We start from the raw sequence: 23247 nt of genomic DNA on the forward strand, positions 1-23247 counted from the left end.
CAGTCATTCTATTAGATCTAAACTAAAAAAACAGTTTTTAGGTTTCAGAAAAGACCAGAATGGGACGACTTTCAACTTGAACGGGCCTGACCCGTGATTAGAAGTTTAGAGAAGGCACCATATCTAATAACTGACAAACACTCTTCAGAGCGGATGCAATTAAACAGGAAGCTGGTCACCTAAAATCACTTTTATGTAACTGATTTCACTGTAAAAAATGATCACAGGATGCTGCGCAGTCAGCTGGACAAACAGACAAGGATGCAAACCAAACTGGTCATTTTATCATAAACCTCTTGATGAGGAAAGAAGACAGCGGTGGACAGCAGCGGTCAATCGGAAGTGAATAAGATTAGTAATATGCAATCAAATACTGCATTGCAGAGAAGGTACATGTCTAATCATTCGTAACTAGCGATGCACCAGTATGAAACTTTCTGCTGATATCCGATATCAATATTCCTGTTATGGCTGATAACCAATATTTACCGATGTTATATTTATTTATCTACCTTTTTGACACCTTTTGAAAAAGAAAAACAACCAGAAACAAAAGGCAACAAGATGGAAATAAATATTGGATGTTAACATCGGCCCAGTTTAATTTATATCGTGCATCCCTATTTGTATCCATGGAGAAAATGCCCCACCATCATGTAGCCTAGCATGTATGAAAAAAAACTGGCAAGCATCTAGACTTTTGTATGATTTTAACTCTGCTCTGCTCATTATGTCATAAACTGCGTTTATGACATAATGGTATAAATTGTGTGGCTTGAATTCAGGCGAAGTTGGCAATTTGATCAAATAAAAAAATGTCAGGTTTGGGTCGGTTTCTAGGCTAGTTGTTTCCAACTTTTATAAATACTGCTGTCTGTGAGCCCCTATTAGCTGAACTACTTCCACAGACAAATCAGCGGGACACAAACAAGTAGAAGACATCGCTATGTTGGTAAAAACAACATTATTCCCATCCCTCACATCTGACAGCCGTCACGGCGCCGCAACAAGACTGGACAATGTAGTTGAAAAGGGTCAACATCACTGCATTCCTGTAGTTCAGGAATTAAAAATGTGCTGCTTCTTCTTAGTCCTACATCCATACATCACCATATAACCATTATCTTTTGACATTCATCAACAATTCTCTTTTATCTTTAACTCATCATCCAAAAAAACTGTTAATGCTTGCACTGCATCATCTTAAAAATTGATGAAGTGCAGCATGCATCCCATTAGAAATAAAAATGCACATAAGTTCACAGAAAAACAACAGAAATAAATGTCAACCAGCTGTAGTTAGCATCTGTTAATCAGTTTAATATTATCCAACCGTTGACCTAATGCTGCCATATTTATACCGGCTGTACTCTGGGTACCTTGGTGATGACCGGTGTGCAGTTGTCCTGACTCCAGGTGGAGGAGGAGGGACACTGAAGTCTTCTGGTGCAGCGGCCATCACACCAGCCACACTGCGTCACTTTGGATGACAGCAAACAAGATGTACACGTGGTCAGCTGACCGCAGCCTGGGCCAATCAGAGGGATCTTGGTGATCTAGAAGGTGAAAAAATCACAGAATTTAGAACAAAAACTTCTTTAAAAAAGGATACAAATATTTAAATTAGGTCACTTAATTTTTATATGAGCCTGAGCCTTTATGTCAATCTAACTTCTGTTGCTGATTCAAAAGCTTTTGATTATCATCTCACCTCTACAAAAAATATCTACAAGAAAGTACACCTTGTTTCAGTTCTCTGGGTTTGTGTAAAACCACATAATTAAAGGAAGTGTAGTTACAGATAGTGAATTAAATCTGAATAGATTCCCTTCAGGATGACCTTGTGTTTCTCTTTTTTAATTTATGAAGCAAAGAATAAAAAGAACATGTAATGTTGTGGATAATGTGTGGCCTCCTGTCTACCTTGTTGCCTGTGGCCATCAGCACGGCTCCCTCAGAGTGCAGCTTGTCTGGCAGAACTACGCTGGCAGAAACGGGACTGGAGTCCAGGCCGATGTTCACATGGGGCGACGTAAACCTGGAGAAGAGTACCTGGAAGGAAACACACATTACAAACATCTAGAACAGTCTCTGCTCTAGATACCAACATAGCGATTGTTTCTATTAGTAACAATTTGACATTTTGAAAATAAATTTGCTTGATGGAAACACTGCAATTTCTACAAAAAAAACAAAAAACAAAAAAAACTCCTTTTTTGATCAAAAGTTTTGGCGATAAAATGAGGTGGATTTTTTTGGCCGTATCAAAATTGGTTTATTTCTCAAAACTGCAATGCAAGCATTTTTTCCACATCCCACGGGTCACGTGATCAACAACCGGATGGTTTCACTGATGCAAACCACAAAGAAGACGGCAGGATCACAGCATGTTTTTTATGACTTATCACATGAACAAGCTTATTCATGTGTGGTTATAATTGTGTTTCTTGTTTCAACAATAGCTGAATATCGACAAAATTTTGCACAGATTTGTAATGGAAACGCAGCTACTGAGACGCTTTCAGGAACCACTCTGAGATAATTCGATGGAGCTGTTAATCAGCCAAATTTGGTTTGGGTTGTGAGGTTTAAGGTAAAAATGGGTTTATTTATTTATTTATTCATAACTTCAAAAGTACACAAAAGAGAGATTAAATAGAACTCAAGTGCTTAGAGTTCATAACTTTGACCTCAGTGTCAGATGTTTGACAAAGACATTTGCTTTTCTTCTTCACATTCCAGCCAAAAGGGAGGTTAGGTCAGGACGCTCCGTCAGATGGCAGGACTTTATTCACTCACCACCTTTTCATTGATGCAGAGGTAGCCTAATAAACGCCAAGAATAATAAAAAGTGGGACATATCATGTGCAGTCTGTATGTAGAAGGACTGAGGAAGCGAGAGGACATCCATAAGTTATTGCAGCGCTGTGCCAGCACACCTTGACAGGGAACTGGAGCAGAAAAACCATCCAGAATGTATCATCCCTCCCTGGGGCCTCGCTACGCTGCCCTATTTTATAACATGACTGAGTAAAGCAGAGTTGTATGAAAGCAGCATTTTTTCTTTTTCATTACTGTCAGTGCTAGATTTCTAAAAGCTCAACGACGCTTGGCAAGTCAGGCTCACTTCAGCTTAGGATCCTCCATAGAGACACCACATATCCAGTATGAACCCAAACTGGTTGGATAAACTGAACATGTGCAGAGACTTGCCAAAATTATTCACACCTCTTGAACTTTCTCACATTTTGTCACGTTATAACCATCATGTGAAAATCTGTGGGCAGAACAACTACCAGTTGCACTTTCCTCAGACCTGGTCTGTGGGGCAGAGTGGTAACGGAGGAAGTGGTGAGAGGAAGACGAAAGAATTCCCACTATATTCACTTTCAGAAAGTGAATGATAAGAAATGAACTTCTTGTCACTGTTCTGTATGCTGATAGGGGGTAAACATCAACCCTCAACTCCAGGCTTACATACAATGAAATCTTGAATTTCACTAACACCCACACACACACCCACACCCCGACGTGCACGCACACACACGCCCACACACACACACCTGGCAACACAATTAAGACAATCCAGTGGTGAGACTTGTGGTGTGTGTGTGTGCATGTGTGTGTCTTAAGGCACCGGCCAACGTGCTGCTAGGTGCACTAAAGCTGTTGACTGTTTCACCCGTTGGTTCAAGCCTGCGATGCGTCAGGGCGTCCAGGAAAAACACGACACACTCAGCGTAGTAAACTTTAAATGTACTTTTTTACTCAGTCGGCTGAACCGCAGCTTGCCCTCTGCTTCCTCTGCTGACAAACATCTTGTTTTCCAGTGTCATTCTTTCACTGCTTGAACCTCATGATCAACGTTAGCTTTTGTGACAGCGAGGATAATAGGTGGCTTTCTGCAGGGGACGGGGCCACACAACAGCCATCTCTCTGGAGGTAATAGCGGTGTAAATTACAGCTTATTGTATTAAGGAGGCTGGGGGGAAGTTTGGCCTATAAACACTGGCACTGTGTAATTCCCACAGTGGGTTGACTGAAGTCGAGGGAACGCTTCCTGAGTCAGTCCACTGGGGGGGCAACAACGTTCCTTTTCTTTCACTGCCTCTGCCCCATGTTCCATCTCGCTTTGTCCACCAGGGCTGACAAGGAAGCTGATACGCATGAAAAGTTGACAGGTCCTTTTGACCCAACGAACAATGAAGTTGATTTTGACGAGAATGTCTCATAGGTTTTCTTCTGCATAGATTTAGACGGAGGCAGCAGGCGGCCAGGGGGTCGTCAGGTCAAATACAAACCAGAGTGACTTTGGGGAAGAAAGGTTTCCGTCTGGGTTCAAAAGAAGGATCTTAGCGAATTGGAATTACAGAGTCAAAAATGAATTTAAAAAAAATAGTTGAACAATTTAACAAATCTTACTGCCTGAACGACCTAATACTGATTCTTTCTAACATTGTTTAAGTTGAAGGTAAAGTTGAGAACTTTAGGTTGGAGTTAGGAGGTTCTGTTGCTGGAATAAATCTCTGGTGGAATTGCAAAGGAGTCTGAACTTACATCTAGAACAACAAAAAAACACAAAAACAGAAGATGTCTTACAGCATGTAATTTTTATAAAACCACTCCTGACCAAAAACAGCCAGGACTGTCAATCAGCCTCATGTACTCACTGCTCAATGTGGTGGCTATGCTAACTAGCCTGAGCATTCAAGACAGGCTGTGCTATCAGGAAAAAGCTGTAGCGTACCAGAAGGGGAGTGAGGGGATCAGCAGGCGCATACAAGGGTGATTGACAGCGCTAAGACCCACCTCCTGATTGGTCTTAGCTGTGATTGGTTGAGAAGGCAAAGGAACTCAATTTTTTTCGCTGATTATCTGTCGCCAAACTATCTGTTACCAAACTGTCACCAAATAGTGACAGTTTCAACAAATATGCAATAAAATATACTTTTTTCACAAAAGGTACATACTGCAGCTTTAAGCTGAGGACCAAAGTGACACTTTTGAGAAGATATGAATAGATAATTGATAGATTCATCCCACCTGAGTGTGAGCCTAAATTTTGAGTAAAAGTGTGTTGTTGTTTTTTGCCATGTTTGCTGCTTTAACTTTAGGCTGTACTCCTTAAAACTGGCTAGTCCTCATTTCTTCCTATTCTCATTCTTCTATCTGTTCATTCTACAATCAAAACTTAAGCCTGGTTGTGTGGCTGTGTGCTCTTCTTGCCACTGCTTAACTAAGTGGTTAACTTCATGAAGTTCAGACTCCTGCTTTAGCTAAAGCTGAAAGCAAATCAGCTTGTGTATGTTGGTGGAGATGGAGCCGGTGTGGAACGGGGTTGAGGAGGGGGCTAGGCCCGAGGTGGCATGGCTGGCTTTAGGACTGACTGTGGAAAAGCACGGCAACAGCTGCAAGGAACTCACAGAATGCCGTGCGAGGGAACACGTTAGGGAACCCTGTCGTTCACCATTAACGTGCCGTTCAGCCTGTAAGCCTCTCGCTCCCCGTTGTCGCTGCCCTCCCCACCCCGCCTTTCCTTGCAGCTGCCATGCTGATTTTCCATGTCTCTGCTCCTTTTTTTTGTGCATGCTTTTTATTTCTTGAGTTTCGAAAACACGTGACGCAACTCAGCTTTTGCTTTTTGTGATTCATTCCGTTTGCGATAGTGTTTTAAATATGCAACACAATCTTACAGGCGTCAGTCAGGAGTCATCACCCTGACATGTTGTTTTACTGATGGAACGGCGGGTAAAGTAGGAAACAAGGTGTTACAGTCTATGAAACAACACAAGTTTGCCATTGAAAGCTGATTAAACTACAACAGCCTTGATATATGCACTGCACTGTAAAACATTTGAGCCACATTTAGTTGTGTCTATTGTCTTCTAGTCTTTACGTCAAATAAAAAGCGAGTTTTAGATTTTGAACCTAAATATGTGTTTGTGAAAGATAAACTTACAGTAGAAAGTTGTGTTAATTTTGTCAGACCTCCAAGAGTTGAATAAACTAGAGTGTTTAGGTTAGAACTTAAACAAAGCTAAAAAAAGAAAAAGACAGGAGTGGGAACTATTTCCCAGAATGCTTAGCAGCATGTTTTTGTATCGTGTGTGTTACATTAATGTGACTCTTGTGTGTTATTAAGGCAAATGTTTATTTTAATGCAACTGACAGTTTGCAAAGCTTGTGGATAAAGTCCTGTTCACACTAAATGTTTCTGAGCAGAATTCATTGTGATGTTTAATAAAATTCATTATCAGTTAAGAAATTTTGTTCATGCAATTTGAAACAAGAATTTCAATTAGTAAAGTAAAAAAAAGTTATTGTAAGTTATTTTAACTTGATATTAAGAGTGAAAATAACAGGTGAACTAGATGAGGGCAGTTTTTTCTAGAATATTGTGAAATAATTATTTCGTTTAAATTGCAGTATTAAGTTAAAACTCACAATTCAAGATTAATTAACTTAAAAAAACAAGACATCTTATTTCTTGTTGTTAAATCAACTTCATAAACTTTCATTTCTGAGTTAAAAACCTAAACAGTTTTCTTGTTGAGTTTAATTGCATTGTCAAGGCAGCAGGTGGACTTTCATTTTAAACCACCTTCAAATGTTTTACAGTGTACTTGCATTAGTCAACTGCAGCCTTCAGAAAGCCAGATTTGGCCAGATTATGAAAAGAGACAAATAAGAACCACAGTTTATGTGCAAAGCCATCCTCCAAGTTATGTAAAGACATCAAACTGTTAAAGATTAACCAATGTCTGAAATATACTCAGTGTGTTGAAGCTTTGTTTACTTATGAAAGGAATTTAATGTTATTTCATTCTGGCAGGTGTTTCCTCACATGGCAGACTTTAACTTCCACTCGTGGCACAAGATATTAAAACACCACAATATCTCATCAAAGTGAAATCTGTCTGCACTACGCAGTTACTTCCAGCTTATGATTCTCTGGATAAATATTTCGAACTGATGTTATGAGGCCCAGATATGAATGTGTAGTCTTTGAGCTTGGCACTCTGTGTATATAAATGTTGTAGAGAATTATTTTGAAGGAAGAATGGCAGGAGGTTCTGACAAATCCATTGAAACTGGCATTGAAGAAGAGTTCATTACTTCCAAAAAGCTTGTGTGGCAGCAGTACTCAGTGAAGAAAGAAACAGTGATGTACGTGATACAAACATTTTGTAAACACAGCAAAAATGCTGCCACAGGCCAACTGTTAGCTGCTAGCGAAGCTAAAGTTAGCATCCAATCTGTCGGTGATAGATTGAAGGACTATTTCACAGTATTTCATTGAGTTCAGACTGCAGTCATCACCCCTGTTTCAAAATTTCAACAACTTAAGACTGATAAGACTTAAATATAGATAGCTCCATGTTGAACTGAGACCTGTTTTAAATGGCAAAAGCACAATAAAGGAGCATTGCCTATGCTTTTTAAAATTTATTTATTCTTTGCCTAAAAACCAGCTTAGAATTTACAAATTAGACAAATAAAACTTAAAAATCCTGAGGTTTCAGAATCTTAAAGATTCCTAATGATTCTGTAATCAGTTTGGGTTTTGTTCCACTTTTAGTTATGTAATAAAAACCATATTGTCTTGTTTTGTTGTGTAGCAATTCTTTTAATGGCCTGGATGTATTTTGATGTATTTATGTAGTTTCTACCTGCTTAGTCCTAACAGAGAAACTTCCATCTAATTTAATTACTCCCATGCGAACGCCTGCCACATTAAAAGAAGATAAAATAAAAAATTGACATACTGCACAGAATTTTGGTTTTACCGAAATTCGCAATCAAATCAGAAGCCTGGTGTTGATCTCCTAACCTGTATATGTCGCCCGTCTGCCGTGCCGAGGTACGCCACAGTGCGACCATTGACTGGAACCACTGTAATCGACGTGACCAAGGTGTTCTTTAAGTCCTTGTGCCAGTACTCCAGCCTCTGGACAAACTGGGTCACCTGCAGGCGGTACATGCCCTCCTTTCCCTCGTGGATTCCTTCATGGGGGTCGCAGTCGTCTGAGGAAGTCTGCAAAGAAACCATACAGCATCAGACAAAAAATCCAACTGAGAAATTGCTTTCTGTTGTGGTTTCAAGTGTGATTTTAATTTTTTCCCCAACATCACCAGCAACAACATCCATTTATCTATTAAAAGGAGAGTCTGGAGTTGGCATAAAAGGCGGCTGATCACCAGAGATAATTAGAAAACTGCTGAGAAGGAGACAGGGGTTACATTTCACTGTTCAAACAGAGCCTCTTGCTATATAATATCATGTAGAACTATCTGTTTTCATATCTGACCCAGTGGGGGGAGGGTTAGAAGCCAAACCTGCTAAGCCCCCCCTTTAGCTACTCTTTCATCAGGCTGAGCTCGTAATGGAGGTCTGGCTATGATAGCACCTCTAGGGCAGGAACGTGTTTTGTTGGACAGTGAGGACTGCTGGATTTCATGGGAAAAGGCCAGACTTTCATGCTGTTTTTCATTCCTCTGACTGCTTTCCTCTACAACTGTCTCTACATGTTTTTTTTTCTACTTTCTGAACCTCTGGTTTCTTACAGACTAAGGATAAAGACCCAAATCTCACTTTCTCTCCATTGTTTTGTCTGGAGCTTCTGGATCTTACAGTGAAAGCACAACTTGTGTCCAGGGTTTGATCCTCTCTCCGTCCCCCCCTTCCCTTCCTGGCCAATCTTGTTTTACTGCCTTTGCTCTTTGCCTGTTTAGTCGTGGCATTCTGTCCCCCGGCCTCAGATTTCATTAATTATTAATGACCCAGGGGGTGGCAAGTCTCTCGAGGCTCTTTAGGTCCTTGACCTGAACGCCTGACCAAGCCGTAGTTTTCTGCTGTTTACTCAGCTCCGGCGCGTGACCTCTCCACCAGAGTCATAGAGCGCAAGTTGAACGATCATGGCAACTTGTTAAAAACGTCGAGCTGAAGCTGAAGAACCGATCTGGACTCCAGACAACGCTCTGGTTCAACATATTCTTGCGTCCGATGAAGTCATAGCAACATTATTTGCGGTTTGTGTGAACCTTGCTCGGTCATTTGTTTAGGCAGACAGGCTTTGAAGATCAAGAGAACAATAAGGTTATAATAAATCTGGAAAGTTCATTTATTCTTCTAGAAGGGTTAAGACAGAAACTCAGAGACATGGTCCAACCTGACAGTCACACAGTGGTTACATTTTAAAAATGCTTAATATGAACCCATGAGGAAGCTGAAGGAAATTGAAATTTGGCAGAACTGTTGAAAGCACTCCTGCTGTACATCTGGGTAGCAAAAAAAGGCCAGCTTATCTGCCTTGAATTAACTAAAAAAAGGGAAGATGGTTCAAATTGGATAAAAAGTTACAGTCTGTGACTGAAACGTATTAAAAACTGGATGACAGAATGGACACGTATGCACAAAGAAAAGAAAAAAAAACACAAAATGTCTCAAGAAAAGTCAAAGGATTGATTTCTCGTTTGAACATGAAGTAGAAGTTGTGCGTTTTAGAACATCTTCACAGTGTCTATTTTTTTTTTAGGAGGTTCCGTTTAAACCGTTTACACTTTTTGGAGAAAGCGGCTAGTACTCAGCAGTTGCTAAAACCAATTCCTCTTAAAAAATACCTGACACCGACACATCATCACTGCAAAAATGATGTCATTCTGAATGAAACAGCAGGCCCTGGGCTGATTATTTTCAGAGCAAACAAACAGGACGTTTTTGTGTTTGCTGAAGCAGAGCAGTCTGATGTGACGGGTGAGTGGTGAGCCGCATTCCTCTGCCTCTGCTGAGGTATTCCTGTGGATCAAGAAGATGAGATTGGACAGCGGAAGGCTGTTTCGACAAGTTCTGTTTGAAGCTGCGCTGCTATCCTTGGCTGGTTCTTGGCTGGAAGGCAGCCTTTTCTGGAGGCGTCCTCGCCACCACATACCTGGAAAACAGGTTCAACAACACGCCAATGACGTCATGACTCAAATATGTCACTTCAATTAAAAAAGAAAAATTTCAAAAGTAGTATGTTGGAAAAACTATGGAAGAGTTTTCCATTAAAAACTGGTGAACAAACAGCATAGCGAAAGTGAAGGAAAAAAACAGACAGGTCAAGGTAAAGTAGACAGGCCATTGCCTTTCTACACAACAATTCTCATCTCCTTTCAGTGCTCCAGCTGAAATTTGTTCCATTGAGCTCAATTTTTCAGGATCCATCTCATCCTGGCCAATCAGTGAACAGAAGGGAAGAGCTGTGAACGATGATGTTGAGTTTCTGTGCTATTTTTGCACTGTGGTTTTAGAGGAAGTGAACGGAGGAAGTTGGCCAGACAGATAAAGTTCGATCTAAATTTCTGCCTCGTTAATTGGGGCCAGTAAAAGCAGCTGGAAGCCGATGAATACAGGCCTTCATAGGTGAGATGTGCCAGTTAAACAATGAGCAGGTCCATGTTGAACAAGCTGAAGATGTGGTGGGAATGCATGAATGCTCGACTGTTGCAATGCAAGGCAATGCTGGTAAAGATGTCGTTCTCTTTTCACAGAGGGGGAAGGTTGTTTGCAGCGCACGCAATTTCCAATAAGTTTTGTCGTGCAACTGGTGCACCACATACATCACAGCCAAACATTAATGACTAGATAAGATCCCATCCAATCGTTTTAAATTTCAACAGAGTCTGAGCCTCCAGCAAGCCGAGACTCCAGACCGTCTGGATGAAGCAACAAGGAAAAACAGTATTCCAGAATTCTTTGAACATCTCATAAAGCTCTGTGTCCATCTACCATCTGAAAATGGAGTATGACACAAATAGCAAACATATCAAGACATGGCCGTCCAACTAAACCCACTGACCAGGCAAGGAGAGTCAACAGGCAGCAGAGATCCTGAACTCAAGTGAGAGGCTGCTGACTGGAGAACTCAACATAAATCTGGCCCTTCTGGCAGAGAGGCAAGAAGAAAACCATTGTTGAAAGGAAGCGCTGATGTTCTACATGTCCCAGACTATTTTCTGAAGCAGTCTGTAAGCCATGCAATAGTAACCCTGCGGCACATATGTAAGATACTGTACACTTCTTGGCCCCATACTTAACCAACAGCCTTTGTCCCCAAAACAATGGCCCCGCGATTGAATTTCCATGTTGTGAAGCTCCCAAAGCTAGCGGCACTGCTTGGGAGCGTCTAAGAGAGGTGAAAGGTGATCCCTGTGGCTTAATGTCATTTTCCTACTCTCCCTGTGGCCCCTGGGCCCTGTGTGAATAAACACACTAATGCCTGAGTGCGAAGCCTTGGACTGGGTTACTCGCAAAAGTGCTTTTGAATATACAAACTGCATCTGCGATGCAAAAATAGCGTAACAGCAGTGCCGCTAATGTATGAAAATATACACCGCGTTGCTGAGGCTTATTAGCTCTGAGCTAGCAGACTTGCGCACATGCTCGGACGCAGTCTGTCTCGTTTGCAGGGGCGCTCAGCTGGCTGTCTCTCTGGAATAACAGACCTTTGACCTCTTGGTTGTTTGTGCAGTGTTGCGCTCCAGGCAGCGGGGCGTTTCGGTTGTCACCGGGGTGTGTGAAAATGCATTTCTGAGAGACGGCAAAATGCAAAACAAAATGAAAATGAACACGTGCTGGTCAGGGTGGGCGTCAGGGACGTTGGAGCGCAGTCCTCCGTCTGGTCTCTGACACACACGACACTCTGCAACCTGAGTCTGTAGCAGTAATTACCGTGATGTGTAGGTGTTGCGTGTGTGCATGTGGGGGTGGGCGTGTGTGTGTGTGCCCAGAAGCACAGGTGGCTGTGAGAAAGCCGTACACGGTGTCATGTGTTAATGTTTGTTAGCATGTGCGGGTGTTGGGGAGAACCAAGTGTTGGAGAATAAGGAGAGCTGACAGTAAGGTGAGGACAGGGCCATGGAGCTGCCCTCAAGATGTCAACAAAGACTACGGGGAGAGGGGCTAGGCCACCTTTGGGTTATGAGCAGGACTGAGAATCACAAGTACAAAAGATCAACACAAGTAAGGTATTCTATGTTATAAATATCAGGCCTTTTCAAAAATGCCAGAAAGAAATGTTTTAATTAATATGAACAAACTGTATTATTTGTAATGTAAATGGCAGACAGAGTTTATAATGACAGCTATCAGTATGAATGTAGATCCACATTAGCATTTTTATTAACTAGCATGTGGCTTTAGCTTTGACTTCTCTAAAGAAGTGACTGTTTTAAACATTCTGGCCTCTCGGTAGCTCTGTCATATTGTCACATTTTTGTGAACTGGATGTTTCCAAAAAATAAATAAAAAAATTCCTGTGCTGAAAGAATAGAAACTAACAGCCTATTCTACACGCCTGTATCAGTACAAAATGGCCCCACCATCAAAGCACTGTTAGACAGTGGATCAATGGTTTGTACAATAAGTGAATCCTCTGTTCAGTCCCTTTTACAGCAGAGTCCTGACATAATGAAAGGCACTGCTGAAGATTATGTCATTATAGGCTGTGGTGGACAACAGGTTTTCCCCAAAGACATGTATGATCTTGATGTCATGGTTTATGGATGCAGGATGATAATTCCAACAATGGCTGTTCCAGGCCAGATAGAACAGATGATTCTTGGCAGCAATGCCATCAAACACATCCTAACCCAACTAAAGAACATTGGCAGTTACTGGAGACTAGTTTCCTCACCCAACAATGGCCAGCTGGCCACTGCCAATTTCTGTCACTGCTATCCAACACAGAACGTTGGAGGGGTGATTGCATTCCAGATAAAGTAGGGACAGTGAAAGTCAAGAGTTGGGTGACCCTGAAACCACAGGGTCACAGGGCTGCTGCAGCCCTCGTCCCCTGGAGGCTGCAGCAACAACTGTGAGGTCTTTGCTCTGAGCGTGAAACGTGAGGCAAACGCAAAAGAAAGTTTTCACACACATTTTCATAAACTTGGTAAAGCTTTGCAACAACACTGTTTAAACCCGATGCTGTGTCCAGTTTAGCTAACATCTAAGCACGGTTCAGTTAAAGCTGCCTTGAAGATATTTATGCATATTCAAACAACTGCTACAAAAGACTTAGTTCATTTACATTCAATTTAGCTGCAAAGAGTCTTTTATTCCACAGCATATTCTCCTGAGATTCCTTGTTCAATGTTATTAAGCATTTTGTCAAATTCTCAGTAAATGCTCAGCCACTTATGCCTGTGTCTGAGTGTGAAGAAACACAGTGAACCAATCTGACCTCTGAAGACAACTGGTGTTCGTAAAAAATAAAAAACTAAAAAACTTTATTTTTGTTCTGCTTCACAATAATGCACAACTTTGTTTTGGTCTGTCGCATAAAAGCTAAAAACAAACAAACTCAAGTTTGTAGTTGTTGTTTTTTTTAACTTTTATTCAAACAATTCCTTGACATAGTCACATAGTCCACACTTATGTATTTTTACATTGCAACATAATTATAAACACAACTTTCAAACATACATAGTCCAGAACTCCCCTCTCCCCCTCCCTCCTTATAATATCACAGAAAATCAGGCCCGTTGCTCCAGGTATAGATTTACAGAAGTCCATCTTTTATTATAAATGTCTTTCTGCAACCTCAAGGTTGCTGTTGGATCTTCCATCAGGTTGACAGTCCTCAATCTCTGGACCCATTATTTTAGGGTAGGTGAATGTGGTTTCAGCCAGTTCGCAGTGATCACCTTGTGAGCGACCAACACCCGGGCTCACAGCATATATTTTGTATTGGTATCTTCCGTCGGAAGATTAACATCCTCTAGAACCACTCTATAGATTTCCATGGTCATATTCAGGTTTAGTATTTTTCCTATTTCCTTTTTAATCATCTCCCAACAGCCTTTCACCTTCGGGTATTCCCAAAATATGTGGGAAAAACCTCCTATCTGTCCGCCAGCAGATCAAGTTTGTAGTTGTAATATGAAGAAATCAGAGAAAGCACAAGACAACATATAAGATGCCACTCATCTGCTCCGTAGTTCGAAAAGCCTTTGATGGAAAAAAAGACCCCTGAATTAAATTTTGTACCTTTGGGATTTCCTTAAGCCTTGTAATGTGTCCAGAGGCCTCCGGACACATTACATACAGGATCCTCTCTGTCTTCAGACTTAAACTAAGTCAGCAGACTGCACACTGCTGGAGCATTTCTTCAGCCAAACAGCTCTGGAGCCACACACCAGGATGCCCGGTCGACACAGATCGACAGGAAGGTGTTCTGCCAATGAATGCAGTCTTGGCTTTATGCTTCTTGTGAATAACATCTGAAAATTTGTGTCATTTTTTAAATGTTTTCGAAGTACAAGGTGACAGAGATGTTGCTGAGCTGGAAAGCGTCGGGAATGACACAGCGATCATTTTTCAACATTTTTCTAACAAGCCACTTCCTGCACGAGACTCTTCCTGACCAAAACCTGAAATTCTCATGTGCCCCGGGGGAAAAGGATATACCCTTGTTCAGAGCGGATGCTGAAAATATAATCTCATTGTTTCATGAAAATAGCTCTCTTTCAAAGACCCTCTAACAGACCCTGGAGTCAATGTTGGCCCTCAGACTTCATCATTCCCTCTTTTCACCTGCCGTCTTTCTTTTTTTTGTTTGTTTCCTTTCCCTCGCCTGCCTGCCACACAAAAACATGCACATTCATTTTTTAGATGAACCGTAGAGACGTGTGAATCGAATCCAGAACAGATGCAAAAGAAGATGGTATGAGATGTCCTGATCCACTTACAAAGTGATCTCGTAACAACCTGGGCTTAAAGACCGCTCGCCAACGAAGTAGTCAATACCAAAAAGGCCGAGTTGTGATGTCAAAGACAAGGAAAGTACATTTTTAGAGAAATGTGTTGTATTCTAAAATTGAACTCTTTTGCCATAATGATCACTGTTGGAGAACAAAGCTAACAAGATTATGAACACTATATGGGATCATGTGTTATTGTTTTGCTGTACAAGGAATCGGTGTTCTTCACTTCATGGTTTCATAAGGACTGAACAGTTTGTGGAAAGACTGAAGTAATATTTCAAGTCATCATCCAGGAAGTCGAAGTTTCGGCTCAAATGGCCTGAATGACCCGAGTCATACAGCAAACCTGTTACAAAGTGGCTTAAGGAGGACAAAGTCAGAGTCAGTTTAGCTTGCAGAGCTAACAAGTATTTGAGTCTACAAACCTGACCCAGGCCCCGTTCACACAGAGGCGATTTTATGTGTGTCTGAAAATGTTTTTTGTCGTTTAGGCTGTGCGTCCATGTAGATTTGGTTTCTTGGGAAACCAGAAACGATCATTTTTCAAACCGGGTTCCAGAGTAGATACATTCTGGAAAACATTTCATGTGTGGCCATGATAGCCCTGTCGCTTTTAAAGCTACGATGTCAAAGCTTCGTCTCTGACGTGCCTCACTCTCACAAATAATTTTAAAAAAAGGCTGTTGTTTTTTTTCTGTGTGTCATTCTCTGGCAGTGTTACAGTGTCACCGATTGGCCCAGCAGGCATACTACATCGTATTCTCTGGCCGTGTGGATGCACAACTTTTCTGAATCGCTTACAAAAATTACGCTGGCTCAGTCAGGAGGAATGAACTAAGAATCCAACAAATTACTATGAGAAGCACACAGATAGGCTACTCAAAAATGTTTGACTCAAGTCACACAGTTTAAAAAGGAAAGCGAAAGGGAACTCTATTAAATAACGAAGAAACATATGTAAATCTCATTATCCTCACTTTTCGTAAATAATCTTGGTTATCATTACAGAGCCAACGCAGGAAAAAAAGTGAGAATGTGTCTTATTATGCAGTGTATGACTTTTCAACAGAATGCTTATGGTTGAATGAGCCCAGCGAAGAAACAATCCTCAGCTCTGCTTACTGGCAGGTTGAGTGATTACTGCGCATCCTCTGCTTCCTTTAAAAGTCTAAAATATCGTCTCTGAGAGCACAGAGGGGATGATTTTTCACCTCTGCTTCACAACTTCTGCTCCGGGATGGATCACATTATATTTTTCCTCCTCTTCTCAGAGATAGGGGATTTACGTGATTCAAAACAAGACGAAGGAATTATAGACTACTGAGACCGCCGTGGAGGCCAGAGGACAATCGAAGCTGCTCTCAGAAAGTCTGACTGATTTCACCACTTTCTGAAGGCAAAGGCACATTCTTGGGATGAGCTTTCCAGAACCGTTCCTGCAAATACATATTTTGGTCAGGCTGACTTAGGTTTCAACTTGCAGATCAAAAGGGATTAGCAGAGTCGACTCCCTAACAGATACCTTCAAATCACAGCAAAGACACATCTAAAAAAACAAAAAAAAAGAGTTCACAAGAACAAGTTCCAAACGGACACAGGCTAATTTCAGTGGCAGTGATGCAACAGGCAGCTCTTTATGGCGCTAGTCGGGTTAGCATCCATACCGCTATCATGCTAGGTGTTTCATAAAAACCTCAGACATATGAGATACATTACATCATGTAAACCCCGGAGGCCTGCATTTTCCACACCAGACATATGGTGAATGACTCCTGCTGGACTCATTCTGTTCTTCTTGACTTTTATTTGCTTGAATAATGAAGTCTCACTGACATCTGTGACATCTACAGCGAGGGAGCTCCGCCAGGGAGCATCATGGAAGATGCTACTGACTTATCACTGGGATGGACAAAGAGGAAACGGCATCAAGATTTAACCCAATTTAAAGGTTTAATTATTCAAACTATATCTCAGAAATTAACCTTGATGACATAAAGTCTTTCTATAGATCTGTGTTTTTCCAGCCTGCTGATTTCTAGCAAAGTTAACTCCTAAAGCAATATTTTTATGAACAAAATTTGAAGGTTACAGGTTGTCTATCCATCCATACATCCATATATACAGTATATATACAGGGATGTATATAAGAGATGTTCAACTTCACTTTCATGTTCATCAAACCAATCTTTCACCAGTCTTGCTGTGTGTATTGGTGCATTGTCATCCTGATACACAGCACCTCCTTCAGGATACAATGTTTGAACCATTGGATGCACATGGTCCTCCAGAATGGTTCGGTAGTCCTTGGCAGTGACGCGCCCATCTAGCACAAGTATGGGGTCAAGGGAATGCCATGATATGGCAGCCCAAACCATCACTGATCCACCCCCATGCTTCACTCTGGGCATGCAACAGTCTGGGTGGTACGCTTCTTTGGGGCTTCTCCACACCGTAACTCTCCCGGATGTGGGGAAAACAGTAAAGGTGGACTCATCAGAGAACAATACATGTTTCGCATTGTCCACAGCCCAAGATTTGCGCTCCTTGCACCATTGAAACCGACGTTTGGCATTGGCACGAGTGACCAAAGGTTTGGCTATAGCAGCCCGGCCGTGTATATTGACCCTGTGGAGCTCCCGACGGACAGTTTTGGTGGAAACAGGAGAGTTGAAGTGCACATTTAATTCTGCCGTGATTTGGGCAGCCGTGGTTCTATGTTTTTTGGATACAATCCGGGTTCAATGTGCAATTAATGAAGATTGGCCACCAGGCTGGTCCAATTTAGCCATGAAACCTCCCACACTAAAATGAGAGGTGTTTCAGTTTCATTGTCCAACCCCTGTATATATATATATATATATATATACGTATATATACAGGGGTTGGACCAATAAGAGCAGAGTGTGAATGTTAGAGATTTTTTGGTATTATCATTTTATTCTTACTTTAGTTCACATTCAGCCTATAGATCATTGTGATTTTCTGTTTAAAGTGTTCTCTTCCTTACGTGTGTATGGAGGTCACTACTGTCGGTTCAACTTTACGCACCCCCTAATTTAGTAACTACCTGTGAACAGTCGTATTTTGTTTTATTGACAGTACTGACCGAGATTTGAACCGGGCTCAGACCTTTGATCAGATATCACATCTGGACCTGGGTTGTTAGATGTTTGGGTTAGAAGCTTTACGACCTCTGTTGTGTTTCCTGACTGCCCCCTTGCCTGTTCTTATTTGACAATAAAAACAGGAGCTGTTGTGAGAGCAGACCAGAATGCTCTGTGGATTCTTCGGAGGAAGAGTTCTCAGAGCCTTCCCTTTTGCAAAAGCTCCACGTAAAATTCATATACGTTGTCTGTGGTTCTTTCTTTTATTTAGGTTCGAAAGGAAAATACCTATCAGTGAAGGTCTAATTAGCAGGGTAAGAGCCCAGTTTTGCTCAAAATATTGCAATGCACACAAACATTATGGGTGACATACCAGAGTTCAAAAGAGGACAAATTCTTGGTGCACGTCTTGCTGGCGCGTCTGTGACCAAGACAGCAAGTCTTTGTGATGTATCAAGAGCCACGGTATCCAGGGTAATGCCAGCATACCACCAAGAAGGACGAACCACATCCAACAGGATTAACAGTGGACGCAAGAGGAAGCTGTCTGAAAGGGATGTTCGGGTGCTAACCCCCAAACTGGAGCAGTGACTAAAACAGATCCCAGGAACAACATCAGACATCTCAGTCCAAAAATGTGCAGTTCTAGGCACAGTCAAGATACTGCGCAGAACCCTCAAGCTCCCAGGCCTCTGGTAGAGGACCCGAGCTCAGAGGATGAGAGAGACCACCTGCGGAGGGTGAGAAGGAAATTTATTTTTTGTACGGACACCAGTCGAGCGATCGGTCATATTTACTGCAGCTGCTATTCCTGCATGTGCTCTTAATTACAGAGACACATGAACATAAAGAGAAGGGAACGATTTGGGAACGATTCATAATCATCATTTACTGCGGACACACGCTAATAGGCTATCACTATTAGCGAAAGCCTTTCCACTGAGAACTGAAGAGGAAAGTAATAACTGCATGGAAGACTGTTGGACTGAAAACAGCATGCTTTTATGCTATTTATGTTAAGACCTGCTTTTATTTTAAAGGAGGAATGTGACAGAAAAAACACACTCGCCATATTTTAGTTTTTCCATCCAATCTGTTTTTATTTTGCTAAAATTCCTCCCTCCTAGCAGTTGGGAATAATCAAATCCATCCACTGGTGCAGACACTTGGCAGATGCTTCACAGCAAAAGCAGACAAGATGCTACCATTTAAAGCATATATCTGTAAGTGTTGATCTGGTTTTCATATATACAGTATATACTGTATATACAGTACAGACCAAAAGTTTGGACAAACCTTTTAATTCAATGAGTTTCCTTTATTTTCATGACTATTGACATTGTAGATTCACACTGAAGGCATCAAAACTATGAATAACACATGTGGAAATATGCACTAAACAAAAAAGTGTAAAACAACTGAAAATAGCCCTTATATTCTAGTTTCTTCAAAGTAGCAACCTTTAGCTGTGATTACTGCTTTGCACACACTCTGCATTTTCTTGATGAGCTTCAAGAGGTAGTCACCTGAAATGGTTTTCACTTCATAGGTGTGCCCTGTCAGGTTAATAAGTGGGATTTCTTGCCTTATAAATAGTCATGAAAATAAAGAAAACCCATTGAATTAGAAAGGTGTGTCCAAACTTTTGGTCTGTACTGTATGTTGATTTATATTATGTGGTGCGTGTTGCGGACAGCCAAACAGCAGCTGGTGAGCAGCGGCTCGGCAGCAGCCGTTAAGGAGTAGCCAGATAACCTCAGGTTGTAAACAGCAGCCGTTTGTTCTCCTGCAGCAGGGCAGCTTATCAAATGAGGGTCAACACGGCATCTGAACACGTGTCCCTGTGTCAGAACATATCACTGTCAGGCACTGCGCCTAGAGCTGATACAAAGAAAGGTTACTGTGTCATAAAAAAAGTAATTGTTGCTTTTTTCTTCTGTTTTTGGACTGTGGGAGGAAGCGGGAGCACCCAGAGAAAATCCACCCACAAACATGGAGAGAACGCAAAATCTACGAGGAGAGGCAACAGGTCTAACAAATGGACCACAGCTGCATTTGTTAGACCTAAATGCTCTAGATCAGGGGCGTCAAATTCAATTTCATTTTGGGATCGTGAATGTTCTTAAAGGCAGATTGTGCCAGAATCTATTGCTAAGATCCATCAACGAACTGTTAAAATATAAATCAATTCTTAAAATCAAATAATATTCAACATCTTTTCAGTCCCTCTAGGATTTTGCGACTGCTTTTGGGATTTTTTAAAATAATTTTGAAATATTCGCATTTATGTATGATGGGAAATGTGACTGTTTATTACTCGCCATGTCATTATGGATTATAAACCAAGTAAGGCTGAGACACATGTTTAGTAGAAGTAAGAAACACATCCACCTGCAGGTGGGAGTAAACGTCATAAGGAGCCAAAATTTTTCACCATTTTTGCCAAAACTCGGAAATAAACTAACAATTATGCATTAGTGCAAAAAAAGTGCAGGGATTTGTAGGTTTTGCATGAATTTGTACGATACTTTGCAGGAAAGTGGAGGGACTAATTGATGTAATTTGGCAGTAAACAGATAAAAACTGCTTTGATTTGATTGATGAAATAATAATAATGAGTCTGGAGGGCCACATAACAGGCTATCCAAGGGCAGATTTGGCCCCCGGGCCTTGAGTTTGACACATGTGATCCAGATCCAGGCATAATTTTATAACAGAGAAAGATAAAATGAGTAAATACCAAACTAGGCATTCTCTTATGGGGAAAAAAGTGATCCAAAAACACCAAGCTGCATTTCCATTACAAATGTGTTCAAAACTCTGTTGATATTCTACCAATGCAGAAAAACACAAGTTAGAAAATGCAGTATTTAAAAAAAACAAATGTAACTAAAATCTCACATTATAAAAAATCATGGCGGTGACGGACGTAAACATTTTAGTCGTTGATTTTGCAGAAGAATGATCAAACTTTTTAGTAACTGTGTCAACTATGCGATGCTGTGACAGTTGACAGGAGCTAGCTGTGTGTTGTCAAAGGAATCCAGTGCCTACAAATACGAATACTGCTGTATGCAAACCAGAGTGATGCAAGAAAGTTGTGATAGGGATAACTGGCAGTTGTGTATTATCAGCATAAGCATGGTAAAATATACTCCATAATATGAGATAGGAGGAAAAAACAAAAGTAGATGGAGGGGTCCCACATGGGATTTGTGTTCACTTATTTATACAGATTTATCCTCCTAAGTGATATGAAGTAGTTCCAGACAGAGTCAAAGAAGATCTGAACTTATGGAGCACAAACACTCCCACTAACTTTTCCCGTTGTAAGAACCAGGCAAAAACTCCAAGCTGCAGAATACTGCACTGGAATCTGAAATATTGCAAAAATGATGTAGTGAAAAGAGTTCTCAACTGGGAAAATGTCAGTCGGACTTTCACTGATTTCTTTTCAGAAAGTTCCAAAGCCAGTTCCAGTAGCAAAGAAACCCCACTACTGCACAGCCTAAACCTTATCAAAACACATCGTGAAACCAGCATGCTTTTTATAGAAGCAAATCACCATAAAAGGTTTCACATGCCGCAGCAGCTTGCAGGTGGCATCCATTTGTGCAAGTATATAAAGTCTGCATGACGGAGCAAACAAAGGACAAGCGAGCGCTGTCTCCTCTGAGAGCTGACCATGAAAACAACAATGCAGTTTTGTTCTACTTTTTCCCCCACTTAAAAAGCTCCTGAGGGCTTGCTGTGGTGGCGTAGGCCGTAGGGGTTAGCGCGACCCACGTTTGGAGGCCTTGAGTCCTCGACGCGGCCGTCGTGAGTTCGATTCCCGGACCCGGTGACATTTGCCGCATGTCTTCCCCCTTTCCTGTCAGTCTACTTTCATATAAGGGACACTAGAGCCCACAAAAGACCCCCTGGAGGGGTAAAAAAAAGCTCCTGGAAGCTGGCACAAGCTTCAGTACAGCGCGGACTTTTCAAGGCATAACAACCCATAAATTCTCTATTGGATTGGATTGAAAATTCGGTCTAGGCTTTGACTGGGCCACTCCAGAACACCCATCTTGTCATGGATGCTCCAGATCGTTCCCTTGTGATGGAAACTATTTGTCCTCTAGGAAATTACTGTGTTTTGTTGCTTTTATTTACCTTCTACCTTTACAAGCCTGAATACATGATGCTGCCACCACCGTGCTTCACAGCGGGGATGGTGTGTATGTGGTGATGTGCAGTGTTTGGTGTCAAATAGCGTCTTTTCTGATTACCAAAAAGAACTTTCTTTCACTTGACCATGGAGTCTCCCACATCATTTTTAAATAATGACATAAAAATGTCAACTTTGTATTATTTCATAAATAATAACACTTTTAATGCCAATTTGCATTAAAACCTGCATTAAAAGTCTATTAAAATGGTCAACCTTGCATTAAAAGTGTCATTATTTACTGAATGATACGTCATGACAACAGTCATAAACATTCATGAAGACTCCTTCATCCTCATGATAGCTGTTATGTCATGTTTATGATAGTGTCATGTCAGACTTTTGCCCACCCCTTCAAGTAAAGTGTTACCGATACATTTCACCGTGACTAAGATATCCTCCAGTGTCTTTTCTAGCTATTCCTAACAGTAAACTTACCTTCAGCCATCTTGTTCGTTCAAGACAAAATCATCGATGGGGAAGATAAGATCAAAGCTCCAGAGACGCTACTTGTGCCTCTCGGCTAGCGACTTGATAGCATCTGTGTTTGTGGTGCATTGTATGGAAGCCCAGCGGGGTGATAACAGCCCCTCCTGTTGTCCCCCGTTTACCTCCAGTACTTGAGCACACAGTCACTGTGGAGGGATTACTTGTTCAGGGGAATCTGATAGGAGCTCAGAGCTTCCTGTGGAAGGACATTGCTGGCTCTTTTGGGTGTTAATTCTTCACACCTGTCGGAATTCAGGTGGGAAATTATGAGATAAGTTTACTGAAATGGTCATTTCGAGCAAACAACAGGAACGCTTTGTTTTGGTATTTAAACAGTTCTCCCTTATCTCTGCAGGTATGCAGCAAGATTTGGTCTGGAGACTTTCATTAAATCACGACCGTCCACAAGCCGAGCTTTCTGGGAAAAGTCGGGATGTTTTCTAATCTCCAACAAATTCCTTAACACCAGTTTACTTCAATTGGTTTTGTACGTTGACACATCCATCCATGATAAATTACAGATCTTGTTTTGGGAATTAAGAAAAAGAATTTGTTTCAGAAATTTTCAGAGATTAGTTTTGTAAGAAACAGCAGATTATCCACAGCTGAGGCAGAAAAGGACACAATGCTCAAACTGCAGTGCAGATGATGTCCAAAAATACAGAAGCCTATGTGTTGGGTGTAAAAAAATTGTGTTGAAAGAAT

At 41.3% G+C, this 23247-nt stretch overlaps 1 protein-coding gene across 3 annotated transcripts in view; it reads right to left on the bottom strand.

Moving 5' to 3' along the window:
* met (MET proto-oncogene, receptor tyrosine kinase) overlaps positions 1-23247 on the bottom strand; it is a 109698-nt gene that overhangs the window by 65655 nt on the left and 20796 nt on the right. For all 3 annotated transcript variants that reach the window (XM_032548112.1, XM_032548097.1, XM_032548104.1), the window contains exons 3-5: positions 7832-8035; positions 1924-2052; positions 1380-1556 (exon numbers count right to left, since the gene is read on the bottom strand). In XM_032548112.1, the coding sequence (XP_032404003.1) occupies positions 1380-1556; positions 1924-2052; positions 7832-8035 (510 nt within the window). The remainder of the gene's footprint in view (positions 1-1379; positions 1557-1923; positions 2053-7831; positions 8036-23247) is intronic.

This window comes from Xiphophorus hellerii, chromosome 2, assembly GCF_003331165.1.
Source record: "Xiphophorus hellerii strain 12219 chromosome 2, Xiphophorus_hellerii-4.1, whole genome shotgun sequence".
In the NCBI taxonomy this organism is placed as follows: Eukaryota; Metazoa; Chordata; class Actinopteri; order Cyprinodontiformes; family Poeciliidae; genus Xiphophorus; species Xiphophorus hellerii.